This window comes from Bombyx mori, chromosome 16 (genome assembly GCF_030269925.1).
Source record: "Bombyx mori chromosome 16, ASM3026992v2".
In the NCBI taxonomy this organism is placed as follows: Eukaryota; Metazoa; Arthropoda; class Insecta; order Lepidoptera; family Bombycidae; genus Bombyx; species Bombyx mori.
In genome coordinates, this window is record NC_085122.1 from 10456095 (window position 1) to 10481871 (window position 25777).

Below are 25777 nucleotides of genomic sequence, written 5' to 3' on the forward strand. Positions count from 1 at the left end.
TACGGTTCAAAACCTGCATTAAATAAAGGTTAATACTTAACTTGTTATTTATCTAAGATGTCGTTCAGAAGAGTTTTGTGACTGCCAATGGAATACAAAGTCAATAATTCGTTTTTCTGATTTACCAATAATTATCCAAAAGTCACATTGCCGGCTTTGATAATAGTCGACTCACTTGACCTCGGTGCTTTGAGAAAGGTATGCGGCGTTGAAAGCGAGATAATCTTAGAACGCCTCTAAAGTGTTTATTTACAAGAAATTAAACACGGTTGGCATATTTTTTTCGCAGGACCGCGATATATCGTCTTCCCAAATTAATCGTCTGTGTGTGGAAGCTGTAGAGGCTGCCCTGTGCTCCGGAGAATATGTAGTGGTTGCAGCTCCGCGTGTTGTTCCTCGAGAATCGCTCGTACAACAACTATGCAGTATCGCTGGTGAGTGGAGTCATTCAAAAAATTCTGTGATCAGATTTTATAAGCTCTAATTAGTGATTGTTCAAAACAATATTAAATATGTATTAGAAGGCTATTAATCTGAAGAAACTAGTATGCAACCTCGCTTTGTTTCGTCTATGACCTCGAACTTCTTCCAAACTTATATCTTCAGGTTGTTTAGCATTTTACTGCTAAGACGACGGCGGAGTGACCACATTTTCCCCAGAATTGAAATAGAAGAAGTAAAAAAAATAAAGAAGGTTGTGTTAATTGATACCTAAATTTTGTCTCGCGGTAGGCAAACTTTTTCTGTTTGTGTTGCCGTTTATAATGGCGCTCAGAAGGCTCGCCTACTCGTATTTGACATAAAGAAATTAAAAAAAAAACAACTTTAATTCCTTAATATAAATTTTAGCTAATTTAGGCTACAAGAACACGAATTATAGATATTTCTAGAATTGCTAACAAAAATGAGAAGATTTTTTTAGATAGATTTACCATTTAATAATACATAAATTTCCTGTTTTTGTTTCCCGGAGTAGTGAGAAAGCGATATTAAATTTCGGAAAGATTATGAAATGTTGTAGCCATTCAGTGCGTTCATTTGTCAAGTTATGGATCTTCAAACAGATTTAGAAATGTCAGAGGATTCTAAAGACACAACGACTCTTCGCGTGCTGGGTGTAGTAGCCGAAAGAATACCAAATATAACAGACTATTTACGGGACTATCATAACATCACGTTGGTTGACAGTGATGTGTCTTCTCTAACATTGCAAAGGTGACTGATTACTTTAAGAAGTTCTATCTTTTCGTATTTTATTGTGCATCATTGGATGAACATGCACATGGCCTATTGGCAAAGTGCTTAGCGCTATACTGGACATTTGAGGTCTCAACTGTAATAACGACTGTCCCACTCTTAAAAATGGTGCTACTTATGCATGCAGACTTCCAAGGCGCCCTACCAACTAACTACGCGAATAAGCTTTGCGGTCTTTTTTTATTCCTTGGACGGAGGACGAGTTTACGGACCGCCTGGTGTTAAATAGTTACCGTAGCCCATAGACACCAACAATGTAAATGCCACCAACCATACCCTGGGTCATTAATTTTAAGTCTTAGTTTTATAATACAACGATTGCCCCACCCTTCAAATCGAAACGCAAACTGCAGCATGTTTTTTTTTTATGATTGAAAGATTACTGGTGGCCCGGAGGCCTCTCCAGTTTCACCAGGACAGGTGGGCGAGAACTGCAGCATGACAGAAACATGCGGGTCTACACACGACACCGTATCAGTAATAAAAAGGGCTTTAGTTTGATATTAAATAATATTAGTAAGTGTAGTATTAAGTGTAGTAATTATTTTACTATTTAAGGTCAGCCTAAAGAGGTTCAGTGTTCAAACATGGGGTACTTCGGTCTGAGGTTTTCATGCTATTGAACTAAGTTCTATAAAAAGACAATCAACAATGTACCTTGGCTCTTAAAATCGGTCTGGGTGGCTCGGGCATTACTGTCCTTATTGTCTTTCTTTTGTTTTTAATTTTTTATTATTATTAATAGTATTGTTAAATCTCTATTGATATATTAATGTAATACATGCTGTGATTACCTCTAATTAGAGTTGCAATTATCAATTTCTCTATACATGTCAATGTTATTTTATGTCTTACTGTAAACCCTGTCGGTAATCCTTAAATAAATAAATAGATATCTGGACGATGAAATTTTAGAACAATTTAATAAGAAGAATTTGTGTGAAACGTATTTACTTAGTGCGGATACGTACATGTCTTTTGTCACTGATTTGAATTTGACAGTGAAAGCAAGTAATGGAAAAGGGAGAAATCGCATGAATTTTTTTGGAATAAATATTGGTTTTACCTATTATGTTTATCATTCACATAAATCATTGAATGCATGGCGTGTGTGTACTATTGACTAAATAACCTTCAAAATATCCACTTTGGTGCCAAACGAAATTGGAAACCGTATTTGATATAAAAGAAAGATGAATTTACGCGAAATACCGCGTAAATTCTTCTTTACATCTTTGCTCTTTATTACTTTTCTTTATCCTATTATTACTATTTTTTATTACTTCACGATAAAAATGTTGCTGCCGTGGCTCTTTTTACAGTAATTAAACCATGTCTTGAGCAGATCATATTCACATTCTGATGTTAATAAGTTTGGCTCCCCTAAGCAGTAGTGGACACAGCATCGTCTGCGTATCTGTATACTAAGCTTATGTACAAACGACATAAAGGCACCACAGGCATGGGCGCAGCTTAGTATAAAGTGGCCAGAGAAACAGTCCCGAGAAAAGTTTCAGAGCCTCCATATATACCTAGTCAGGTCATAAATTCTGTCACATGTTTAATGTAAAATAATTGAAACAAGTTTATTCATTATGTAACCATTCATATACCAAAATGAACTTAACAAAACATAGATTCTTATGACACTAAAGTTTATTCAAAATGACCTCCGTGATTTTGAATACAGGCCTTCAATCTACGCGGCCAGTCGTCTATCGCAGCACGAACGAGGTCCACGTCAATATCGGCGGCTGCCTTAATCAAGGATGTCTTGAGTGACTCCCAATTGGGATGAGGCTTTGAGCACGCCTTTTCCTCCAAGTGTTGCCATATCTTGTAATCTAACGGATTCAAATCTGGACTGGAGGAGGGCCAGTCTTCGTGCCGGATGAAGTCGATTTCACGCGCCGCCAGCCAGTCTTGTGTGCTTTTCGCTCTATGAGCTGGCGCCGAATCTTGTTGGAATACCCAGTGCCTGTTATTGAACATGGTATGAGAAACAGGTTCCACAAGGTTCGTCAGGACTGTATTTTGATACACAACTGCATTCGTTTTTACACCTTTCTTACAAAAATGTACCTCTGTTAAGCCCCAATAAGAAACTCCCAACCATACCATGAGCGAGGATGGAAAATGACCTCGTTGGACACGCGGAATACGGTTGCTCGCTTCTTCACTACTGTGTGCGTACACCTTATCATTTTGTTTATTGTAGCTCTCTTCTACGGTAAAAATTTTTTCATCCGAAAAAAGAATTTCCCGATATTTTTTTCCCGCGTACCGCTTCAACAAAGCGCGGCATCTCTTCAGTCTCAGGTCCATTAGACGAGCATTCAAACAATGTCCTGTTTTTCTTCGATATGCCCGAAGCCCTAAGTCTTCATTTAACACACTTTTCACCGTGGTTCTGCTTAACCCCATCTGAAGGGCCAACAGTTTCTGCTTACGTTTGGGATTTCTTTGAATTCGCGCCTTCACAGCTTTTATCACTGCTGGAGTCCTAACAGACCGAGGGCGACCACTTCTTGACCTGTCATCTACACTAGAGTCTTCATTGTATCGTTTGATGGTACGATAAACGAATCTTTTGGTTATATTCAAATTTTTTAGTATGTTAAAAATTTGAATTGGCGCGTAACCGCAACGATGCAACGCAATAACTGCAACACAGTCTTCTTTAAGCGTCCACTCCATATTTAAAAATGAGTAAAATTCTAAAAGTATACATTTTTATTTTCATGAACAATTCTAAATTCGAATTCAATAAACTTTTTTGTGGCCAGCATTCTAAAAGAAAAGTTTTTACTGTGTGACAATACTTGTGACCTGACTAGTTATATAATGTAAAGTTCATTGTGGAAATCACAACTGGGATGTAGGATTAAAATCATGTAAAAAAAATTAAATCAAAAATTGGTTTTCTGGCACTAATCAATGTAATAAATAAAACAGAAATCATCCCGTTCCCGGATTTGGTATTTCCAGCCCCTTAAGTTCTGGTATTAGTCTGTCTATAAGCAAAGCTTCAGGAAGAAAATAAATAAAATAGAAACTAAAGATGATGATTATGTGGCAAAACAAAAATTGTATTTATTTAATATTAGTACGCCCTTACGTACTTGTCGTCAAAATTTATCACAAAGATATCACATAGGTTCTTCGTTTTGAATTCTTTCAATATTTCAGTTGACAAATTGTCATTGATGACGGCTGCACATCGCACATCTTTTGCAGCATCACAAAGTGGTGCTGATATATCTTCAATTACGTATGATGATGCAGATGAAGTTGACGAATATCCTGGGGAGCGGAGTATCACGACTCTAGACTTCAGTGTTGGCAAAGCTGAAGATTCATACTGTTTGATGCTCAGAATTATTTCATAGACGAAATTTATTAACGCTTTCACATATTGCTTTGTTTGTGTTATACGATCGGCCATTATTTTGATACAAGCGTCAATTTTTTCATTCCATGAAGAGTGAAGGTACAGAGTTTCATCTAAATCTGATGGTACTTCACCAGTTAGTAGCGTAAAAATATGTTTTAAAATTCCAAGCTGCAGTTGGTCTTCTGTTGAGAACGCGCCTAGTTGTTGTTCAATTACTGGTTTGACGTCTTCTGGTGTAGTTCCGAGACAAAATATGGTGCCCAAAAAACCTGCAATTATTATAAAATACCAAATGTTTAAGTATAGTTACACGCATTACATTCGGTTTTTTAAACGGTAGCATGCATATAGGGAAAACTATTGAGCTAGAGCGAAATTTCATTTTGAAATTCTTAAGCTCCGTTGTTTATTTGGAAATGGAAATTACTCTAGAATGGAAATGATTCTCGAAATGAATATGCATTTATAGGATTTACTATGATATAGAATACTTCTGAATTGTTTAGTTTTTTGTTGCTGTAAAATTGTTTTGGAATAATTTACCATTTTTCTCAAGTATTGCAGCTAGTTCCATCGCAATCAAAATTCCAATATCACACCCAAGCAAGTAGAAATTGTTACCGACACCAATTTTTTCCATGAGTATCTGAAAATAAGCAGCATTTGATGGATCTTGTTTCACGAGTATTCTTTTTTGCTGGTCAGTTTTTATAGCTGGATCATTTAGTTGACATAGCCTAAAATAACCGTAGTGATGGTTGTTTTGCGAGTTTTGCCTTTTTGTATCCCCCATTTTTTTTCATAGAAAATAAGATTGCCCTTAAATTTGATACCCTTGAGTGTTCGAATTCAAGGAATATCCTTTAGAAACCTTCTAAGACATTTAGGATTCAATGGTTGGAGCGGTTTTAATAATATAATAATAAAGCCCTTTATTCTGAAATTCATGTATTGGTTTGGTTTTTTGATAAAAAGAAAATATACGGACCGAATCGAGGAATTGAAAGGCATATCCGAAAGAATAGCAATACTCAACATCAAATTTCCCGTACAAAATAGCAGAGACGAATTATGGTTAATTATTCAGGTTTACTCGCCAACTGAAGCAGATAAAAAACAAGACACAAACAAAATAGAGGAATTCTAGGAATTACAAAGTACTGTTGATACTGCTCACAAAAATATAATAATAATGGGTGATTTTAATGGACAAATTGGGGAATGTCGTAGTGGCGAAGAGTACATTGTAGGAAGATATGGTGGCAATGGCAATAGAAGCAAAAACGGACAAAATTTGGTTAACTTCGGTTTAGAAAACAAACTAAGTATCTTGAATAGTTTCTTTAAAAAGAAAAAGAATAAGAAATGGACGTGTAACTTACCCAAATGGACTCTTTAAAAATGAAATCGACTACATTATGACCAATAAACCAAAAGTTTTTAAAGATCTGTCAGTTTTACATAATTTAAATTTTAATTCGGACCATAAAATGATACGTGCAACGTTACGAGCGTCACATACAAAGAAAAGTCGAAGGCTGCAAACTGGATTGACTCCCTATGTGGACATTAAAAATAACTTAGAGATAATGAACAATTTAAAAGAATTTCTAGAGAGAAGAGAACAAAAGGAATACAATAAAGCAATTGAGCCTTTCGGTGCGTTTTTTTTATTGCTTAAATAGGTGGACGAGCTCACAGCCCACCTGGTGTTAAGTGGTTACTGGAGCCCATAGACATCTACAACGTAAATACGCCACCCAACTTAAGATATAAGTTCTAAGGTCTCAAGTATAGTGTTACAACGGCTGCCCCACCCTTCAAACCGAAACGCATAACTGCTTCACGGCAAAAATAGGCAGGGTGGTGGTACTACCCGCGCGGACTCACAAGAGGTCCTACCACAGTAAGTATCGCGACAGAAGGCGTTGTGATCTATCCACTCTCTTTAAAAGTAAAGATTTATTTAGGGCATGTCCTGTCGACGATGAGCACCGAGCTTTAGGTCTTGTCTTTGAATAAAAAAAAAAAAAAAAAAAAAGGTCTTGTCTTTGCTTCTTAATGTGGTTTCGACGAAGTCTGGCTTTAACAGCGCTAACAAAAACAGCACGCGGCCGCCTCGATCTTTTCTGGTCTTCGACAGACGAGATGTAGTATCTGTTGATAGTACGATATACGAACATACGGCTGATACCGAGCTTTTGAAGTGTCTGGAATATGACCGACGGCTCCATACTCAGTTTGTCCAAGGCGATCACTGTAATCCTATTTTCTTTAACACCCCATTTCATATTCTAATTTGTGAACACGAAAAAATATGTGAAATGGCGCAAAATCGAAAGAAGTTTTTAAATAATATACGTGTTCTAAGTTCAAAATAATTACAAAGTTGAAAATAGAAAAGTTTTTATGTAACAGTATTTATATTTATTTTATTTTATTTAATATATTTTGTACACACAGCTGTTAGAAAAGACACGTCCATAAGGATACAGAGTACAAGGGCACTACTTATTTCATGCTGAAATCGCTTCCACTAGGCCCGCAAAAGGAAAGAAGAATTAGGAACACAAACCTAGTGCATACAGTAAACATTACTGTCTACGCGAGACACTGTGGCTCTATTGTTTCTTTAATAAAACCAATTGCATTCTGGCTACTTGCTTTAATTATACAATGGTTTGGTTGTGATTGTTCGTCGATGAATCTTGGAATGTGACCTTTCTCGAAAAAAGGAAGGTCTTGTCAATAATGATTATTGGGAGGTATCTTCAGACTGTTGTTGAATGCTGTCAGCGCGCGGTGCCGGTAGTAGTAAATGTTTTGGCTAGCTTGCTGTGCTAAACGCGTCAGGCGCCGCGACATACTCCCCCCCGTTGAAAGAGTCTTCTTTCAACACTCCTAGGTTTCTTGGCCATTGAATAGAGGACATAGACGAATGAGTGACCGCCGTATGCTCCCCGTCGCAGTACGAATTTCCGCCACTCTGGTTATGCCATCAGGTCCTGGGAATGTCTGCGAAACCCTTCCAAGGCGCCAGCATAATGGTGGCGTGTTATCTTCTTTTATTAAAACAAGATCACCAATTTTGACATTTGCAGTTTCTTGGGTCCATCTTTGCCGTTGTTGTAATTCGGAGATATATTCTCTTTGCCACCTTGTCCAGAAATGTTGTCGCATTTGTTCAAGACGTTGATAGCGTTGCAGCTTGTTTGAGTTCAAATTTTGAACATCAGGGGATGGAAACGATGTTAGTGGTCGTCCAATGAGGAAGTGTCCTGGGGACAAAGGTAAAAGGTCGTCAGGACTGGAGGATAAAGGACCCAAGGGACGGCTGTTAAGTATTGTCTCCACTTGTGCAAATAAAGTTTGTAGTTCCTCAAAGGTTAGATGGCTATTGCCTATCACACGCTTGATGTGGTGTTTAGCTGATTTTATACTCGATTCCCAAAGACCACCGAAGTGAGAAGAGTTAGCGGGAATGAAATAAAATTTGATTCCTTCTTAAGCAGCAAAGTCAGAAAGAGAGACATTGTTAGTTCTTAAGTATGTACCTAGTTCTTTAGCTGTCCCCAAGAACTCTCGACCAATGTCGGAGAATATTTCCGCCGGCTTGCCGCGACGCGATATGAACCGGCGCGAAAGTGACAACATTTTAAATTTAGTGTTTAGTATCTTGTGTCGTGTTAGCAATTTGTATTGTAATGGAAAAGTTTGTCTTTGAGCCATGGCACATAAGTGTTCAAAAGAATCCTTTAACTCTTCAGCTGTTACGAAACCTAGGCATTTGTTTAAAGGGTTTTTTAAATTAAAAATGAATCGCCTAACGTAGGCGAATGATCTTTGCAACATTGATAGTTTAGAGTAGTAATTAATATTGATTATAATCGATTCTGAAACCGTTACTATACTCGTCGTGAGCTCTCTTGCTTGCAAGAAGCAAAAAGAGCAGACTGATTACGTTCAACATACTTTGAAGAAATAACATGAATAGGTCCGGCTACCAGCCAACCAAGTTTAGAGCTGATCAAGCTTGGAGCGTTTAATCCCAATGACTGTTGTTGAGTACCCACAATATCCCATTTTATGTTTACTCCAAGAATGATATCTATTCGTTTAGGCTAATTGAAACTAGGATCAGCCAGATGTACCTATATGATTAGGTAGATTTATCGGAGCCTTTGGGAGCTCCCCTGTTAGTTCATTAAGCACCAAACAGGATAAAGTATTAGAATTTTGTATGAATTATCGATTGATTTTATATTTGCCTTGCAGGCTTCAACTACTCTATTTGATGAATTATTGCCTTTACAACTATATTTATAGCATCAGTTTTGATTGTATCAGGTTGAAGATCTTTGGTTGAAAGCAGTCACCGAATTTGAATCTTTGTTCTCATCAGATATTGAATCTTCAGGGTTATGCATTAGTGTGTTATGTCGTTTTTTACACTCTCTGCATGGTCCCAATTTACATTCGTGTTTTTGATGACCTTGCCTCAAGCAGTTTAAGCACAAATTGTATTTTTTAACCAAACTTATTTTCTCGTTAACGTTTTTGGCCTTAAAAGTAGGGCAATTGTAAATTGTATGATCATCATGGCAAAGGATACAAGTGGGTTTGGTTTTATATAGTTGACCAGTTCTAGTAGCGTGTACATAATTTGTTTTATATTGTTTTTTATAAACTTGAGGAAGCCTATTGTTATTGTGAATACCCTGACTTCTTTGAGACGTAGCTTGTGGCGTACTAGAATTATTATTGTGTTTACTACGTTTCAAGGCTTCCAAAACATCAGCTCTGTCAATTAAGAACTTGTGAAACTGGTTCAGTTCTGGGACACTATCAAAAGTATTACGCAGTTCTTCCCATTTAATCAGAGTGACATTATCTAATTTGGATGAAAGTAAAAATATTAACAAGATATCCCACTTGACTGTGGGTAGTCCCAAGCTAGAATGTGCACGCAAGTTCTTCGTAACATGGTCAACTAAAAATCTTAATGACCTTTCTGATTCGCGTGCTATAGGTTGTACATTGACTAAAGCAGACAAGTGGTAATTGATAAGAAGTCTTTTGTTATTGTACCGCTCACAAAGCAATGACCAGGCGTCTCTGTAATTAGAAGAAGATACTTCGAGGTTGGAGATGATTCTAGCTGCGTCTCCTTCGAGATAGGAAATGAAGTAATGAAATTTATGAATATCGGTAATACGCGAATTATTATGTACTAATGTTTCAAAGGTATCACGGAACTCGAGCCAGCGGAAATAAGCTCCGTCAAATCTAGAAATCTGAATCTGTGGCAGCTTAACACCAGGGTCATCGTGGTGGTGATGGCATTGAGGCTCCGGTGGCGCGACAGACTTTCGGCGCGCCTCTAGTTGAATGTTTGTTTCTGATATCAAACTGTTTGCCGTAGCAATGCATGAAATGATGTCGCACTCAATACCATCCCTCTCATCGATTTCTCTCTCTAGACTATCGTGATTGAGCACTTCAATATCTGATTGAAGGCTATCAAATTTTGTGGATAAATTTTCAAATCTGTTTAATCTTAGTGATAGCTCAGCTACCTCAATACTGGATAACGGCGATGATTCAAATAAAGCTAAATAATTTTTAAACTTTGTTATTTGACCTTTAATAGAACTACGCCTTAGAATCAGTTCTTTGTATTTACTCATGGCTTTATCAGACCCAGTAGCCATTGTTGTATTTTTAAATTTAATTTACTTGAGTTCTTAGAATATCGTTACTTGTTTTAAAGAATGGAAAAGTTAGTAAATGATTTTTTAAATAATGAAAAACCACTCGTTCTGACTTAGCTGCAACGGTTGTTTCATTCGGGTACCGACTGACTCTCCTCCATTCGATGGCAGTCTTCGCGGTCTCGGAGCACGGCTTATTACATGCGGCCCTGGGCCAGGAAGGTCAAGTACCTGGGCGTTACCCTGGATGCATCGATGACATTCCGCCCGCATATAAAATCAGTCCGTGACCGTGCCGCGTTTATTCTCGGTAGACTCTACCAGATGATCTGTAAGCGGAGTAAAATGTCCCTTCGGAACAAGGTGACACTTTACAAAACTTGCATAAGGCCCGTCATGACTTACGCGAGTGTGGTGTTCGCTCACGCGGCCCGCACACACATAGACACCCTCCAATCCCTACAATCCCGCTTTTGCAGGTTAGCTGTCGGGGCTCCGTGGTTCGTGAGGAACGTTGACCTACACGACGACCTGGGCCTCGAATCAATTCGGAAATACATAAAGTCAGCGTCGGAACGATACTTCGATAAGGCTATGCGTCATGATAATCGTCTTATCGTTGCCGCCGCTGACTACTCCCCGAATCCTGATCATGCAGGAGCCAGTCACCGTCGACGCCCTAGACACGTCCTTACGGATCCATCAGATCCAATAACCTTTGCATTAGATGCCTTCAGCTCTAATACTAGGGGCAGGCTTAGGGACCCCGGTAACCGTACTCGTCGAACTCGACAAAGAGGTCGACGTGCAACCTAACCCATGCATCAGCCCGCTGAGTTTCTCGCCGGATCTTCTCAGCGGGTCGCGATTCCGATCCGGTAGTAGATTCATTCGCGAAACAATTGCTCTTGAGTTGTTAGGTCTCCTTCGGAGGCGCTCGGGCAGTTGTTAGCAAATCCCACCCCTCTTGGCTGAGCCTTTGCTCGCCCACCTGTCCTGGTGAAACTGGAAAGGCCTTCGGGCCACCAGTAAACTTTCAATCATAAAAAAAAAAAAAAAATATTACATGCGGCTGTATGTTCGGAAGTGGCGCGATCGATCGCGGGGCGAGCCTGGAAACGTCGGCCAAACGAATTAGCAGAAAGAAATAATATATAATTACTAACGTGCTGTTTCGTAAACAGTGACAATTGAATTGGCTAATGTTAAACTTGTTTAATGAATTTTATGACCTTTATTGTATATGAATATATTTTAAAACAATGAATTCTAATGATTTAAGATTAAACAATGATTGAATAATTATAATGTGTAGGTAGATCGCAGAATGACGCGTAAAATTGTATAGAATTTTTACGAAATGCGTGGATAGGCAGCTTGTTAACCGAAAAAACGTTTTTGAAATGAAGGTTTGATTGTTTTATTGTATTTTAAAGCAATGATAGCAAGATTGCATAACAATGCACTTGGTAATCTTTGGTTGAACACGTGGATGATTTACGTAAAATTATGTTATTTATCCTTTGCACAAATGTACGAAACTTCTGATACACTGTGAAGGCAATAATTATGGATTTGATATTAAGGGATTGGGAATGTTGAAGGAAAGACACTTATCTTGTTTGATGAACGACAACGCGGTCGTGGCGAAGTCTTACTGCTGCTGCTTCGCTGCCGGATCCAGCGATCGTCCAGTACTGTGTTCCCTTTTCCTTTCTTTTGGCGGAGATTACTGATGCGACGCCGTTATCTTAATGATGACTTGGCACGTCGAATGAGGCGGAACGCGTGTCCTGTCACGGTCGCCAAAAAAAAAGTATGTCTTATTTGATGAACGACAACGCGGTCGTGGCGTAGTCTTACTGCTGCTGCTTCGCTGCCGGATCCACCGATTGTCCAGTACTGCGTTCCCTTTTCCTTCCTTTTGGCGGAGATTGCTGATGCGACGCCGTTATCTTAATGATGACTTGGCACGTCGAATGAGGCGGAACGCGTGTCCTGTCACGGTCGCCAAAAAAAGTATGTCTACGCGAGACACTGTGGCTCTATTGTTTCTTTAATAAAACCAATTGCATTCTGGCTACTTGCTTTAATTATACAATGGTTTGGTTGTGATTGTTCGTCGATGAATCTTGGAATGTGACCTTTCTCGAAAAAAGGAAGGTCTTGTCAATAATGATTATTGGGAGGTATCTTCAGACTGTTGTTGAATGCTGTCAGCGCGCGGTGCCGGTAGTAGTAAATGTTTTGGCTAGCTTGCTGTGCTAAACGCGTCAGGCGCCGCGACAATTACATATAATAATATATACATATTACAAGATACAAAACAATATATATACATACAAATATGGAGTGGACGCTTAAAGAAGACCGTGTTGCAGTTATTGCGTTGCATCGTTGCGGTTACGCGCCAATTCAAATTTTTAACATACTGAAAATTTTGAATATAACCAAAAGATTCGTTTATCGTACCATCAAACGATACAATGAAGACTCTAGTGTAGATGACAGGTCAAGAAGTGGTAGCCCTCGGTCTGTTAGGACTCCAGCAGTGATAAAATCTGTGAAGGCGCGAATTCAAAGAAATCCCAAACGTAAGCAGAAACTGTTGGCCCTTCAGATGGGGTTAAGCAGAACCACGGTGAAAAGGGTGTTAAATGAAGACCTAGGGCTTCGGGCATATCGAAGAAAAACAGGACATCGTTTGAATGCTCGTCTAATGGACCTGAGACTGAAGAGATGCCGCGCTTTGTTGAAGCGGTACGCGGGAAAAAAATATCGGGAAGTTCTTTTTTCGGATGAAAAAATTTTTACCGTAGAAGAGAGGTACAACAAACAAAATGATAAGGTGTACGCACACAGTAGTGTAGAAGCGAGCAACCGTATTCCGCGTGTCCAACGAGGTCATTTTCCATCCTCGCTCATGGTATGGTTGGGAGTTTCTTATTGGGGCTTAACAGAGGTACATTTTTGTGAGAAAGGTGTAAAAACGAATGCAGTTGTGTATCAAAATACAGTCCTGATGAACCTTGTGGAACCTGTTTCTCATACCGTGTTCAATAACAGGCACTGGGTATTCCAACAAGATTCGGCGCCAGCTCATAGAGCGAATAGCACACAAGACTGGCTGGCGGCGCGTGAAATCGACTTCATCCGGCACGAAGACTGGTCCTCCTCCAGTCCAGATTTTAATCTGTTAAATTACAAGATATGGCAACACTTGGAGGAAAAGGCGTGCTCAAAGCCTCATCCCATTTTGGAGTCACTCAAGACATCCTTGATTAAGGCAGCCGCCGATATTGACATGGACCTCGTTCGTACTGCGATAGACGACTGGCCGCGCAGATTGAAGGCCTGTATTCAAAATCATGGAGGTCATTTTGAATAAACTTTAGTGTCATAAGAATCTATGTTTTGTTAAGTTCATTTTGGCATATGAATGGTTACATAATGAATAAACTTGTTTCAATTATTTTACATTAAACATGTGACAGAATTTATGAGCTAACTAGGTATATATATAACATACACACATATACTTACTTTATATTATAATACATTATACAAATATATATACTTTATTTAAGATGGTAAGGATAAATAATGTTCTTTAACAGATTTCTTGAACGCTGCTATGGTTTTGCACGCTCGTATGCTTGGAAGGAGGGAATTCCAAAGTATAACTGCTTGTGCAGAAAATGATTTTGCGTAAGCATGTGTTTTATGAACGGGGCATTTGAGGAGAATTTTAATGTGTGTTCTACAAGGAGCAAGGGAGGGAAGGGCATAGGTAAAGCGATCACGTAAATATTGTGGGTAGTTAGGATTATGTAGGATATTAAATAGGAAGCACAACATTCTAGTATTTCTGCGGAAACGGACTGGGAGCCACTTGAGCTTTTTGCGAAATTCAGAAATATGATCATATTTTTTGAGACCAAAAATAAAACGGATGCACAAATTTTGCAAACGCTCAAGCTTATTGAGAAGCTCCTCAGTGGCATCCAAGTAGCAAGCATCAGCGTAGTCCAAAATGGGTAAAATGAGACTGGGCAAGAGAAGTTTTAGTTTCCAAAGGCAAAAAATATTGGAGACATTTGAGTGAATGGAATGTAAAGTTAACTTTGCTGCTAACATTGTTAACCTGCTCATTCCAGCTTAAGAAAGAGTTAAAGGTAACGCCAAGGTTTTTAACAGTTTCCTCACGCACTCCTCGCGGAGTCTTGCGATCTCGGGCGACCACCAGAACGCACCCCCACGTGGTGCTCGGGGGCCGACCCGGAGCATGGCGGCATCACAAATGTTTGCCATAGTGCCCCGGAACCAGTCGACCTCCGCATCCACGTCCGCGAGCCGCGCGGGTTTTGGCGCCCACGCAGCAACAGCGGCCGCCTCCATCAGCAACTCCTTGTTCATCCGTTTCAAGGCCCACCTGGGGAACGAACGGGGCGCACCTTGCGGGAGCTCCTCCTCGCCGCGGGCGCCCGCGGCTGACGACGACGACAAGGAAGAGGCGGAGAGCTCGAATCGGACGTATCTGTGGTCCGAGAGCGTCTCCGCCCTCTCGAGTACGCGCCAGCCGCGGGTGCGGCGCACGGCGGACGAGGACGCGAACGTCACGTCCACGTGAGATTCCCCGTTCCACCGCACGCAAGTCGCGACCGTGCCTCTGTTACTCCGAAAGGGCCTCGCCTCGCGCATCCGTGCGGGGGGAACCCCAAGCCGTGCACTTGGCATTAAAGTCCCCCGCGACGATGACAGGGCGGGACCCGAAGCGGTGCAAAAGCGCCTCGAGCCCGCCCAGAAACCGCTCGAACTCGGCGAGGCTCCTGTTCGGAGAAAAGTACGCCCCGATCACGACGGTCCCGTCGATCCTAGCCGCGACGTACCCGGGTCCCCTGGCCACCATATCCAAGGGGGGTAACGCCGCGGACTGTCTTAGTACGATGGCCACGGAGCCGTCGACGTCCCCGATCCAGCAGTCCTGGTCGGTGGGGACGAAGTACGGCTCCGCGGCGACAGCGACGTCGATTGACCACTCCGCCATGGTGTGGACGAGGAGATCCTGTGCCCTGGCGGAGTGGTTCAGATTACTTTGAAGGAAGCGATGGACGCAACCCATTACGGGGCTACGTCCATCGCTCCCTCGTCTGTCCCGCCCTGCGGCTCGACAACAGCCGCGGCGGGAACTGACTCGCCGGCTGCCCTTGTTGCAGCCGGCCTCTCCTTCTTCTTTTTATTTTTCTTGCCGCCCCTCCTCGTTTTGGTAGAGGAGGGGGCGGACTTACACGCCGGGCCCCCGGCCCGGTGGTCGGCCCTCCTTTTAGCCGCGTCGCACAAGACGCAGTGCGGCGCGGCTGTGGTGCAGGAGGCTGCCTTGTGCCCCGGTTGGCCGCAGTGGAAACACAGGTCGCTGCGGTCCACGGTCGAGGGGCACTTGGCGAGGCCGTGGCCGGTGCCGAAGCACCGAAGACAACGCCATGGCCTGCTCTCCTGCAGTTGCACGTGGGCCATCACATAGCCCACGCGCAGTCTCCCTGGACTATCAGCCGGCCGACCCTGTGGAGGGGTGGCCAGGAGGTTCGCCGTTGCTACCGGGCAACGCGCCCACGCCGTCCGGGTACCGGAATATGTTTCTCGGAGCTCCCCGACTTTGACGTCGGCGAGGGCGCAGTTGCCCTGCGACGCGATAGCCGCGGCGACCTCCTCCTTCGTGGCGCCTCCGTCGAGGCCCGTAATTTTTTACCTCCGCCATTTTTACGGGCCGCGCGATGCGCACCACCTCGGGGTCCGGCAGGATCTCCCTCAGCCGGGCCGCCAATTTTTCGGCCGCGGCGTTGGTGTTCGGGCCGGGGCACTCTATGAGACGTGCCCCGTTGGCCGTCTGCCGGACCTTGATGCCCCCCTCCACGCCGAGGGCGCCCACATTTACGCCGCCGCGCGCCTGGGTCATCACCTCGTGGTAGGTGATGCCTTTTTCTTTGCCGGCCGGCAGCAGCTCCACTACCACTGCAGCCGACCGCGGGGCGCGCGGCCTCCTTCGTCCATTTCGGCCCCTCGGCTCCGCTCCACCCTCTTGGCGGGGAGCGGCGGCCGCAGGGACGGGCTTGGGGCGCGGCGCGACAGGCGCTGCCACCTTTTTGGGCCCACGCCGCACTACCGTTGTCCATGCCTCTTCCATAGTGGCCGGAGCCGGGGGCAGCGGGCGGGGCTGGGGAGTCGGGGTCGGTTTCGCAGCGTTGACGCCCACCTTCTTCTTGGTCCGGCTCCTGCCGGGCCCCGCCTTCGCAGGCTGGGACGGGGCAGGAGCAGTCTTCTGAGTCTTGCGTTGGCCAGTGACTTGTGCTCCTGAGGGGGCGGGTTTTGGTGCCCCCGTGACTTGTTGGGCCCCCGATGGTCCGGGCTTGGACGGAACAGCAGCCGAGACGGCTGGACGTGCCGCAGGTGTCGCGCCCTTTTTAGGGCCGCCACAAGTTCTGACGGCCATTGTTTTTCGGGGTGCTGGCACAGGCGCACTGCCTTTCGTCTCATGAGCGAGGGGCGGCCTCGCACGCTCCACCCTGGAGCTGCGCGCTTCCTGTATAAGGAGCTGCCGCCTCAGCTCCTCGACCTCAGTGAGGCCTTCCGCTTCGGGCGGAGGGGGAGTGGGGGCCGAGCTGCGCTGTTTCTCGACCAGGTCGTTGACCACTGTGCGCAACTCGGCCATGTCTACCTTCATTTGCCCGTTCTCCGCGCGAAGGCTACCGTTTTCGGCGCTAATTTGCTCTAAGCGGGCGTACATTAGATCTAGTTCCTTACGTAGGCATATCGTCTCCTCGTCCGTCGTGCGGCTCACCACATTTTCCATTAGCTCTGCCAGGGTGGCGGCTGCGACTTCATAGCGCGCACGTAGTCTCCTTTAAGCCCCGCTGCCGATCCTGTGGCTATGGTGGAGACGATGTCCTTGACTATTGTAAATTTTCGGAGGGGGTCAAAAGGACCCACCTCGGTTAGGTAACGTTCTAAACGCGCGACCTCTCCGGTTTTTGTCTTTTGTCTTGCCTCACGGCAGGCGGCCCTGGACTGCGCCGAGGAGGCAGCAGCCAGTCCGCGAGACGAAACTGTGTCACAATCTGTGGCGGGTGGCGCCGCAGCAGCCGCCGGCCCTTCCGCCAACGCCATGTATTTGGCGCTGGCAGGCTCTCCTTCCGAGGAGTCGGACGGAGGAACAGATGCAGGCTGACGAGGAGTCCGCTTTTGCACGCTGTCTGCGAGCAGCACTGGCGTCTTCCTCCCACTGGACGCGTCGCCCCTCGCGGAGCTTCGCGCCGAGTGAAGCGAGAACAGGCTGTCACATCGTTCGAGGAGCACGGTGGGAACTCGATCCCTTACGCGACCCGTGCTGTCGCCCCCTTCCTCGTGGCAGTGTGTGCCCCCCCCCCAGAAACGGTGGAGCAGCGTGCGGCCGATCGCTCGACCGCACGGAGGGATTCTCCCCCCGCGGAGCGGGAGGTACCCACCCTCCTGGGGTAATAAATTCTTCACAGGTGCCATTTTTTCATTATTCCTTTTTGTTTAACCAGGGGTCGGTCCCCTGGGGTCTGGTTGGTACCCTCGGGACTGGACTCCCTCCAGCCATTCATCCCATCGCCGGGCACCAGAGCTTAGGATTGGGGCATTTTTTAAAGGGGTTTACGTCCTCGCGGCTCCGTGCCTCGCGGCAGCGGCCCCCGTCCCTCGCGGCAGCGGCCCCCGTCCCCCACGCGGTGAGGATTACGGGTTGGCCGGCGGCCCGCCGAGTGCAACGAGCAACACGGCAGACCACCGCCCGACGCTCAAAAGAGCAACAACGACGTAGCCACGCCGGTATACCGGTACCCCCCTCTGGAGGGCGTGCCCCTGTAGCCGAAGCCATGGCGGGACATGGCGACCAGCGGCCGGAAGATGCGCAAGCAACGCCGGCTCACTTCTCCATCGAAAGGCAGGCCAAAAGTGGCCCACCATCTCCCATGGGTTACGTCCGAAACGGGTCGGACGTGATCCGAAGAAAAACAAAAAAGGGGGAAGAAAGGGGACAAGAGAGGGAGCCCGAGCGTCTCCAGGAGGAACACCCTTCAGCGAGTGAAGGGCGTGGAGAGCCCGCAACTCCCCCTGCTGGTTTTGGTCCGCGTCATCCGATCTCTTTCGTTGCAAAGCCTAACTAGGCTACCCTACTCCTACACCTAGCCTACCTACCTAACACCTAAAAATCCTTGCAACGAAAAAGACCGGACGATACCCCTGGGAGTGGGACTGTTCCTAGAGGATCCCGTTATCCGCCACCTACGGACGCGCCCGGTGGAAGTCCAGCAAAACTCCCCCACAGACGGAGCCCCCGGCCACGCAGAGTGCGCGCCGGGGGCCCGCCCAGGTCCCTCGGGTTGGTACCCTCCTAGGGTAATTTTGTTTTTAAGTGTGCCATCATTTCGACACCTCCATGCAACAACATCGTAACTCATTTTTTTACAAATTTTGAGTTACGATGGTATTCTTATACATAAAGAAAAAGGATTTTTTCTGTGTAATAATTGTAACTCTACGCCTATTCAATTTGATTTTATGAAAGAGGTAAAAGCATTGTAAATCCCCAAAAAAAACAGATTAACCTGCAAGGTTATTGTAACTTTATTTACAATACACAAAATATTACGAATATCTAATCAATGACATACAACAAAATTGTAACTTTATTCACAATCTTTGCACAGCATGACTCTGGAGTTTATGAACACAAAATACCATGCTACTGCATTGTAACCTGAGTTACAATGTTATTGCACGGACTTTGATATTAGTTTTTGTGTGGGCCTGACCCCTAAGATGCATTACGATCTTGTCGCCCGAGTTTACTTGCATTGTGTGTGCGGTTTACACGATTAAAAATTGTAAAGAAAGGATATCGGAAACGGCGAGATATGCGATTTTTAAAGATTTTTGGTGTCTGAGTCAAGGCAAGTAAATTTTGTATGTTGATGTGTAGACAGAGTTTAACGAAAATAAATAACAATATCAGTTATTTGTCACTCACGACGTCATTGGTCCTTTAATTACTATTTATATGCTGATGGCGACAAGAAAAGGTTTTGTAAAAATATGATTTTCGACACTCTCTGTATTACCGACATGTGGTTGCAAACTATTTACAAGGAGATAGATGCAGGGGGGACAGGAATTATAACAAGGGATTTGAGAGGAAGTCATAATAGTCGAACAAATCTGATCCCAGATGCAGTGAAAGATTCTGTCAGAAATTATTGTCATTAACCCCTAGAATTGATTCCCATACCGTAAGAAAAAGAACTTTCAAATTATACTTTAAAAATTATACTTTTTAACATACTCTAAATTATATGGACTTTATGTTGATCGGATGAAAGTTAATTGTCCAACAGAACAAGTGTCAAATTCTAGACAGTATAAAGATATGTTTTATAAAGAATACAACATAGAATTTCATAAGCCAAAACCTCTGTATCTGACTTATAAGTTTCAATCCAAGCATAGTCACAGCCATTTATGACTTACATAATGTTTTGACAACACCCCGGTCTGAAGTTTCATTATTTTACTATAGAAGGAAATTAGCTGTATATAATTTTACCATCTTAAATTTAGGAAAGTCCAAAGGATATTCGTACGTATGGAACGAGACAACAGGCTGTGTTTCTTTTTATTAAACAGAAATATGAAGAAGGCTTTCGCATATTTAACTTTTTTTCTAATTGCTGTGGCGGACAAAACCATAACCGAATAATAATAGCTATGTTTCCTATGCGTGTAAAATATTTGGCATATCGATTATACATAACTATTTTGAAGTTGGACATTCGCAATCTGAAGGATATGCCATGCATGCATTGACTGAACTACGGAACAAAAATCAAATTATTTACGTACTAGAGCAATGGATCACTTTAATTAGATGTGCTATAACAACATGCGAGCTTTAGTCGTAGCTGAATTAGATCAGAATGTAATTCTAGATTTTAAAGGCTTCTGACGGATAAAAACAACTTGGATAGTTATGAGAAAAAGTAATGTGGTCTAAATTAAAACACATTAAAATAGAAAAAGAAAACCAAGATTTAATATATTTCCAATATGATTATTTAAGTAGCCAATATCTAACTATTAACCTTGCTTGGAAACGCATTAAAAAACGACAAGAATTAAAGAAACAACTCATGTGAACAACCAGAGGAAGAAAGTATTCCGTTACCCGTTTTAGTGGGTGGCGCATTTACGATTTACGTTGTAGATGTCTATGGGCTCCAGTAACCACTTAACTTCAGGTGGGCTGTGAGCTCGTCCACCTATCTAAGCAATAAAAAAAATATTATTCAACGATAAAATACTCCCAATTTCCACAGGAAATTTTAAAGCTCTCGTAAGTTTATGCAAGTGCAACGCGATTCCAGAATTTTACTTAAATCTTCCACATTTAACTCAATTAGCTGAAGATAACAAAAGTGATGATGAAAATTAATTGTTATTGAGTTCTATTTTATTAATGTTACCAAACAAGAAAATTGAGTTGATTTTTTTTGTTATTCCTGTCATTAGCGGCTGATTTTAAATGGTAGGTAGGTATTGCGTGCGATGCTTTAATAAGTGTTTGTTCTAATTAACTTTTAATAAATTTTGTCAGTAAGCTGCAGTTTTAGTCTTACAATCAAATATTTTAATTATTATTAATCCTGTTATAGTGACTTATGTCCATTATGATAGGATTTTTAAGAAATTTGCAATTATTTGTATGAAAAACAATTGAACGTTTACATACAATTTTCGTGCAATAAAATTGTAACTCAGAGTTACAATTGTTTGAAAAGATAAAAAACATAATAAGTAAAAAAATAAAGGACGTAACTCAGACATACAATGTTTGTCACTGTAACTCAAGTGACTTGACTAGGCATTGTTTTTCACGTAAGTCATGAAAAGCCATGAAAACAACTTTTTTTTATAATCTTAAAGTACATGACAATAGTGCACATTAAAAACATAGGATAACAACACTTTCGAAGATTGTAGAGTGAAACCTTGAATAGCTATGATATTTGGAATTTTCATTTTACTCTCACCAAAAATCTCAAAAAATGAGTTACAATTTTATTGCATGGAGGTGTCGATTTTTTGGTCCTTTGTTATTTAACCAGGGGTCGGTCCCCTGGGACGGCCCTTACGACTGGACTCCCTCCAGCCACTCATCTCATCACCGGGCACGTCACAGGCTTAAGATTAGGGCATTTTTTATAGAGGTACACATCCTCGCGGCCCCTGCTAGGCAGCGGTCCCCGTCCCCTATACTCGGTAGGGATTACGGTATGCTTCTACGAAGCCACGCCGGTAAACCGGTACCCCCCTTTGGAGGGCCTTCCCCTGTAGCCGCCAAGGGGCAGCCGGGGACATGGCAACCAGCGACCGGAAGGGAGTGCCCTCCGGTTCACTTCTCATCCACGTGGGGTCTATCATTACTGACAGACCCACACGTCTGACCACGACGTGGCCACGCCGGCGTACCGGTACCCTCCTCTGGAGGGCCTTCCCCTTTAGCAGCCAAAGAGCTGCCGGGGACATGGTCTAGCGTCCAAGAGGTCTCCAGAAGGGAGCCCTCTCCCGCTTCACGCACCCTTTGTCCAGCAAAGGTGGGAAAAGGGAACACCGTGTGCAGTCTTCTTAGTTCGCGGCACCCCTGTGCAGACAACGCTGCTCCACGGTATCGAGGTGCATGCACACTTAAGCCCCACCGCCGCGACAAGGCGAGACCACGTTGTGTGGGGATCGAAGGATACCTAGACAAAAATAATTGCTAACTAAAAGTCAATTACGAAAATGCAAAAGCAATCATTTTGAATAAATCAATATTGATTTGTAATTATAATTTTCGTTAACAGCAAGTGCCTGCTTTTTAGTTATGCGATGACATTACAAGTTAACCTTGCAAAAACCAACTGTTCAGAATTAATTATTAAAAATATATGTTTATTATATTATTTTTATAGATATCCTAAGCGAGCTGAACCTCTCGTTTGTTTAAGAGGGCGACAGGAGGGAATAGTAGGAGAGCTGGCACCAATTTTTGGGTAGGTATTTGAGGGAAGCTGAAAACTTGTCACATACCTCTCCTATTATATTCCAACACGGAATTGCAGACCTGGCTGGTGAGTAGCGGGGCTAAATCAACCCCTTTACATTTTTAAAAATATTTTTTTTTTCCCCAAAAATATATTTGAGGCAATATGCAATTTATATATGTTGCAGTGTAATATTTAATAAATACGAAAAAAAATAAGCCAGACAATTTAATCGGGGTTGTAACATTACCAGACGCGTGCAAATAATTTTTGCGAAAAATTCTAAAAAATGTTTTTGAGGCAGCTTGAAATTTGAATGGAGTGTTATTTATAGCTAAAAAATAAGATTCCCAAAAAAACAGATCATTTCGGTAGGGCTTTCTACCTACCAGGTGATCAAACAAATAATGGATGGGTACGGGCCTGTACTGCTATAGACAAGATGTAGTATGAGAGAGAGCGCATATCGACAGCTGTCTTCGTTCTTGCTTGCCGCGTTACTATTGGCTCTAGCGAGGGCACGTGACTTACAATAACCCATGAGGTTTCTAGTTAGAATTTCGGAGTAAAAAATTTAAAATTTTCTGAATTTGTACTAAATACATTTTGCATAAAAGTGATTGTATTGATTTATGGACGTTAGAGGGACATATTTTTGTGATTTCTTTTTTATCTTAAAAAATTTGTTATTTTGCCAATTTTAATGCGAATTTAAACGTACTGAATTGTTTAAATATTTGATATTTCCGTAAAAATATTAATTTTTTGAAGAGAATTTAAAAAAAAATCATTTTTCAACAATTTTTGTTCCAAAAATGTTTGTACAGATTTCATACTGTTGCCCCTACATTCAAAACTAAAAATGTTTTTTTTTTCTCTGACAGTATTCCAAGTCAAAATTTATACGGAAATTTAAAACTTTTTCATCTTAAAATTAATAATTAATAACGTAATAAAAAAAACCAATGATTAAAATATAAAATCGCAAAACTAGATTTATAAAAATATACGAAGACAGCTGTCGATATGTGCTCTCTCTCACACTACAGCTTGTCTACAGCAGTACAGGCCCGTACCCATCCATTATTTGTTTGATCACCTGGCAGGTAGAAAGCCCTACTAAAATGATCTGTCTTTTTGGGAATATTATTTTTTAGCTATAAATAGCACTCCATTACAATTTCAAGCTGCCTCAAAAACATTTTTTATAATTTTTTGCAAAAATTATTTGCACGCGTCTGGTAATGTTACAACCCCGATTAAATTGTCTGGCTTATTTTTTTTCGTATTTATTAAGTATTACACTGCAACATATATAAATAAAAGGCTCGGCCAGGAGGGGTGGGATTTGCTAACAACTGCCTGAGCGCCTCCGAAGGAGACCTAACAACTCAAGAGCAATTGCTTCGCGAATGAATCTACTACCGGATCGGAATCGCGACCCACTGAGAAGATCCGGCGAGAAACTCAGCGGGCTGATGCATGGGTTAGGTTGCACGTCGACCTCTTTGTCGAGTTCGACGAGTACGGTTACCGGGGTTCCTCAGCCTGCTTCTAGTGTTAGAACTGAAGGTATCTAATGCAAGAGTTATTGGATCTGATGGATCCGTAAGGACGTGTCTAGGGCGACGACGGTGACTTGCTCCTGCGTGATCAGGATTCGGGGAGTAATCAGCGGTGGCAACGATAAGGCGATTATCATGACGCATAGCCTTATCGAAGTAACGTTCCGACATTGACTTCATGTGTTTGCGGATCGATTCGAGGCCCGGGTCATCGTATAAGTCGATGTTCCTCACGAACCACGGAGCCCCGATGGCTAACCTGCAAAAGCGGGATTGTAGGGATTGGAGGGTGTCTATGTGTGTGCGGGCCGCGTGAGCGAACACCACACTCGCGTAAGTCATGACGGGCCTTATGCAAGTTTTGTAAAGTGCCACCTTGTTCCGAAGGGACATTTTACTCCGCTTACAGATCATGGGATAGAGTCTGCCGAGAATAAATGCGGCACGGTCGCGGACCGTTTTTATATGCGGGCGGAATGTCATGGATGCATCCAGGGTGACTCCCAGGCACTTGACCTTCCTGGCCCAGGGTATAGGTTGGCCGGAGAGGGTGATCGGGGGTGTGATATTTCTCCTCCTAATGCGGGAGGAAATAAGCGGTGAGTTTCCCCTTTGAAATAACACTGCTGTGCTTTTCGCTGGGTTGATGTCTATGCGCCATTTTCGGAACCACTGTCCGAGGGTTAACGCTGCACTCTGGAGTTTACTCGCGATTAGGGACTTGTTTCTACTTGAGTAGTAAACGGTTGTGTCGTCAGCGAATAAGGCTAGCTGGGTCGGCGGCGACCGGGGAATATCATTGACAAATAAACTAAATAGGAGCGGAGAAAGAACGGAGCCTTGCGGGACTCCAGCCGTGAGTGGTCGCGGGGAGGAGCGGGTTCCCTCTACTCGATATCGAAAAGAGCGGTTAGACAAGAAGTCCCGTATGATGAGCACGAGACTGTCCGGTACGCCCATGTTGAAAAGTTAGAAAATCAAACCGTTGTGCCAGACTTTGTCGAACGCTTTTGCGACGTCGAAGAAGAGAGCTCCCGTGTAGATCGGTTTTGGTCGGTTAAGTCTTACGAAAATGTGCTCCGTGAGGCGGTGCACCTGTTGTACGCATGAGTGATTTGCACGGAATCCGAATTGTTCATCGATAAGAATGCCCTTGGATGAGACGAAGTCTCTGAGGCGTTTGTAGAGCAGACGCTCACACAGTTTGCCTAGAGACATGAGGAGGCTAATCGGGCGGTAGCTCGTCGGATGATTTTTTGATTTACCGGGTTTATGTATGCCGATAACGTCCGCTTCTTTCCACACCGCGGGAAAGATACAGTTCGCCATAGCGGCATTGAAAATAGATGCCAACATCACGATGAGTTGGACGGGTAGAAGCTTAATAACGCGGTTAGATATACCGTCGGAACCGGGAGCCTTGCGAGGACGTAGGTCTTTGATCAAGTCTTTAACTTCCATCGGGGTGAAGGGTGGTAACGCATCCGAGGGAGGCAAGGAGGCTCTGCGTTCTACATCACTGTCTACTAATTCTACATGAACAGGGTCCACAGATTGAGTGTTGGGCGTGCACTGGGTTTGCAATGTATCGGCCAGCAGCTCTGCTTTTTCGTCATCATCGAACGCTGCGAGTCGGCCTGAGGGGCCTACGAGGGGGGGCATAGTTACTACCGTATCCGATTTGAGAGCACGAGCTAAGCGGTAGTAAGAAGACCTTTGGGAGGGCGCGAGTCCTTCTAAGAAATCAGACCATCT

At 43.3% G+C, this 25777-nt stretch overlaps 1 protein-coding gene across 1 annotated transcript; it reads right to left on the reverse strand.

The window, feature by feature from the left end:
- Positions 1-4325: 4325 nt before the first annotated feature.
- LOC105842680 (uncharacterized) lies at positions 4326-6940 on the reverse strand. Its single transcript, XM_021353036.3, has 2 exons — positions 5195-6940; positions 4326-4920 (listed from the first exon to the last, which is right to left on the reverse strand). Exons 1-2 carry the CDS (start codon positions 5442-5444, stop codon positions 4361-4363), a joined length of 810 nt encoding a protein of 269 aa, XP_021208711.2. The 5' UTR covers positions 5445-6940; the 3' UTR covers positions 4326-4360.
- Positions 6941-25777: the final 18837 nt, after the last annotated feature.

Coding starts and splice junctions, on each gene's coding strand:
- LOC105842680 (XM_021353036.3), bottom strand. CDS start 5,444: ATGGGGGATACAAAAAGGCAAAACTCGCAAAACAACCATCACTACGGT. Junction 4,921..5,194: donor TGCAATACTTGAGAAAAATG/GTAAATTATTCC, acceptor TAATAATTGCAG/GTTTTTTGGGCACCATATTT.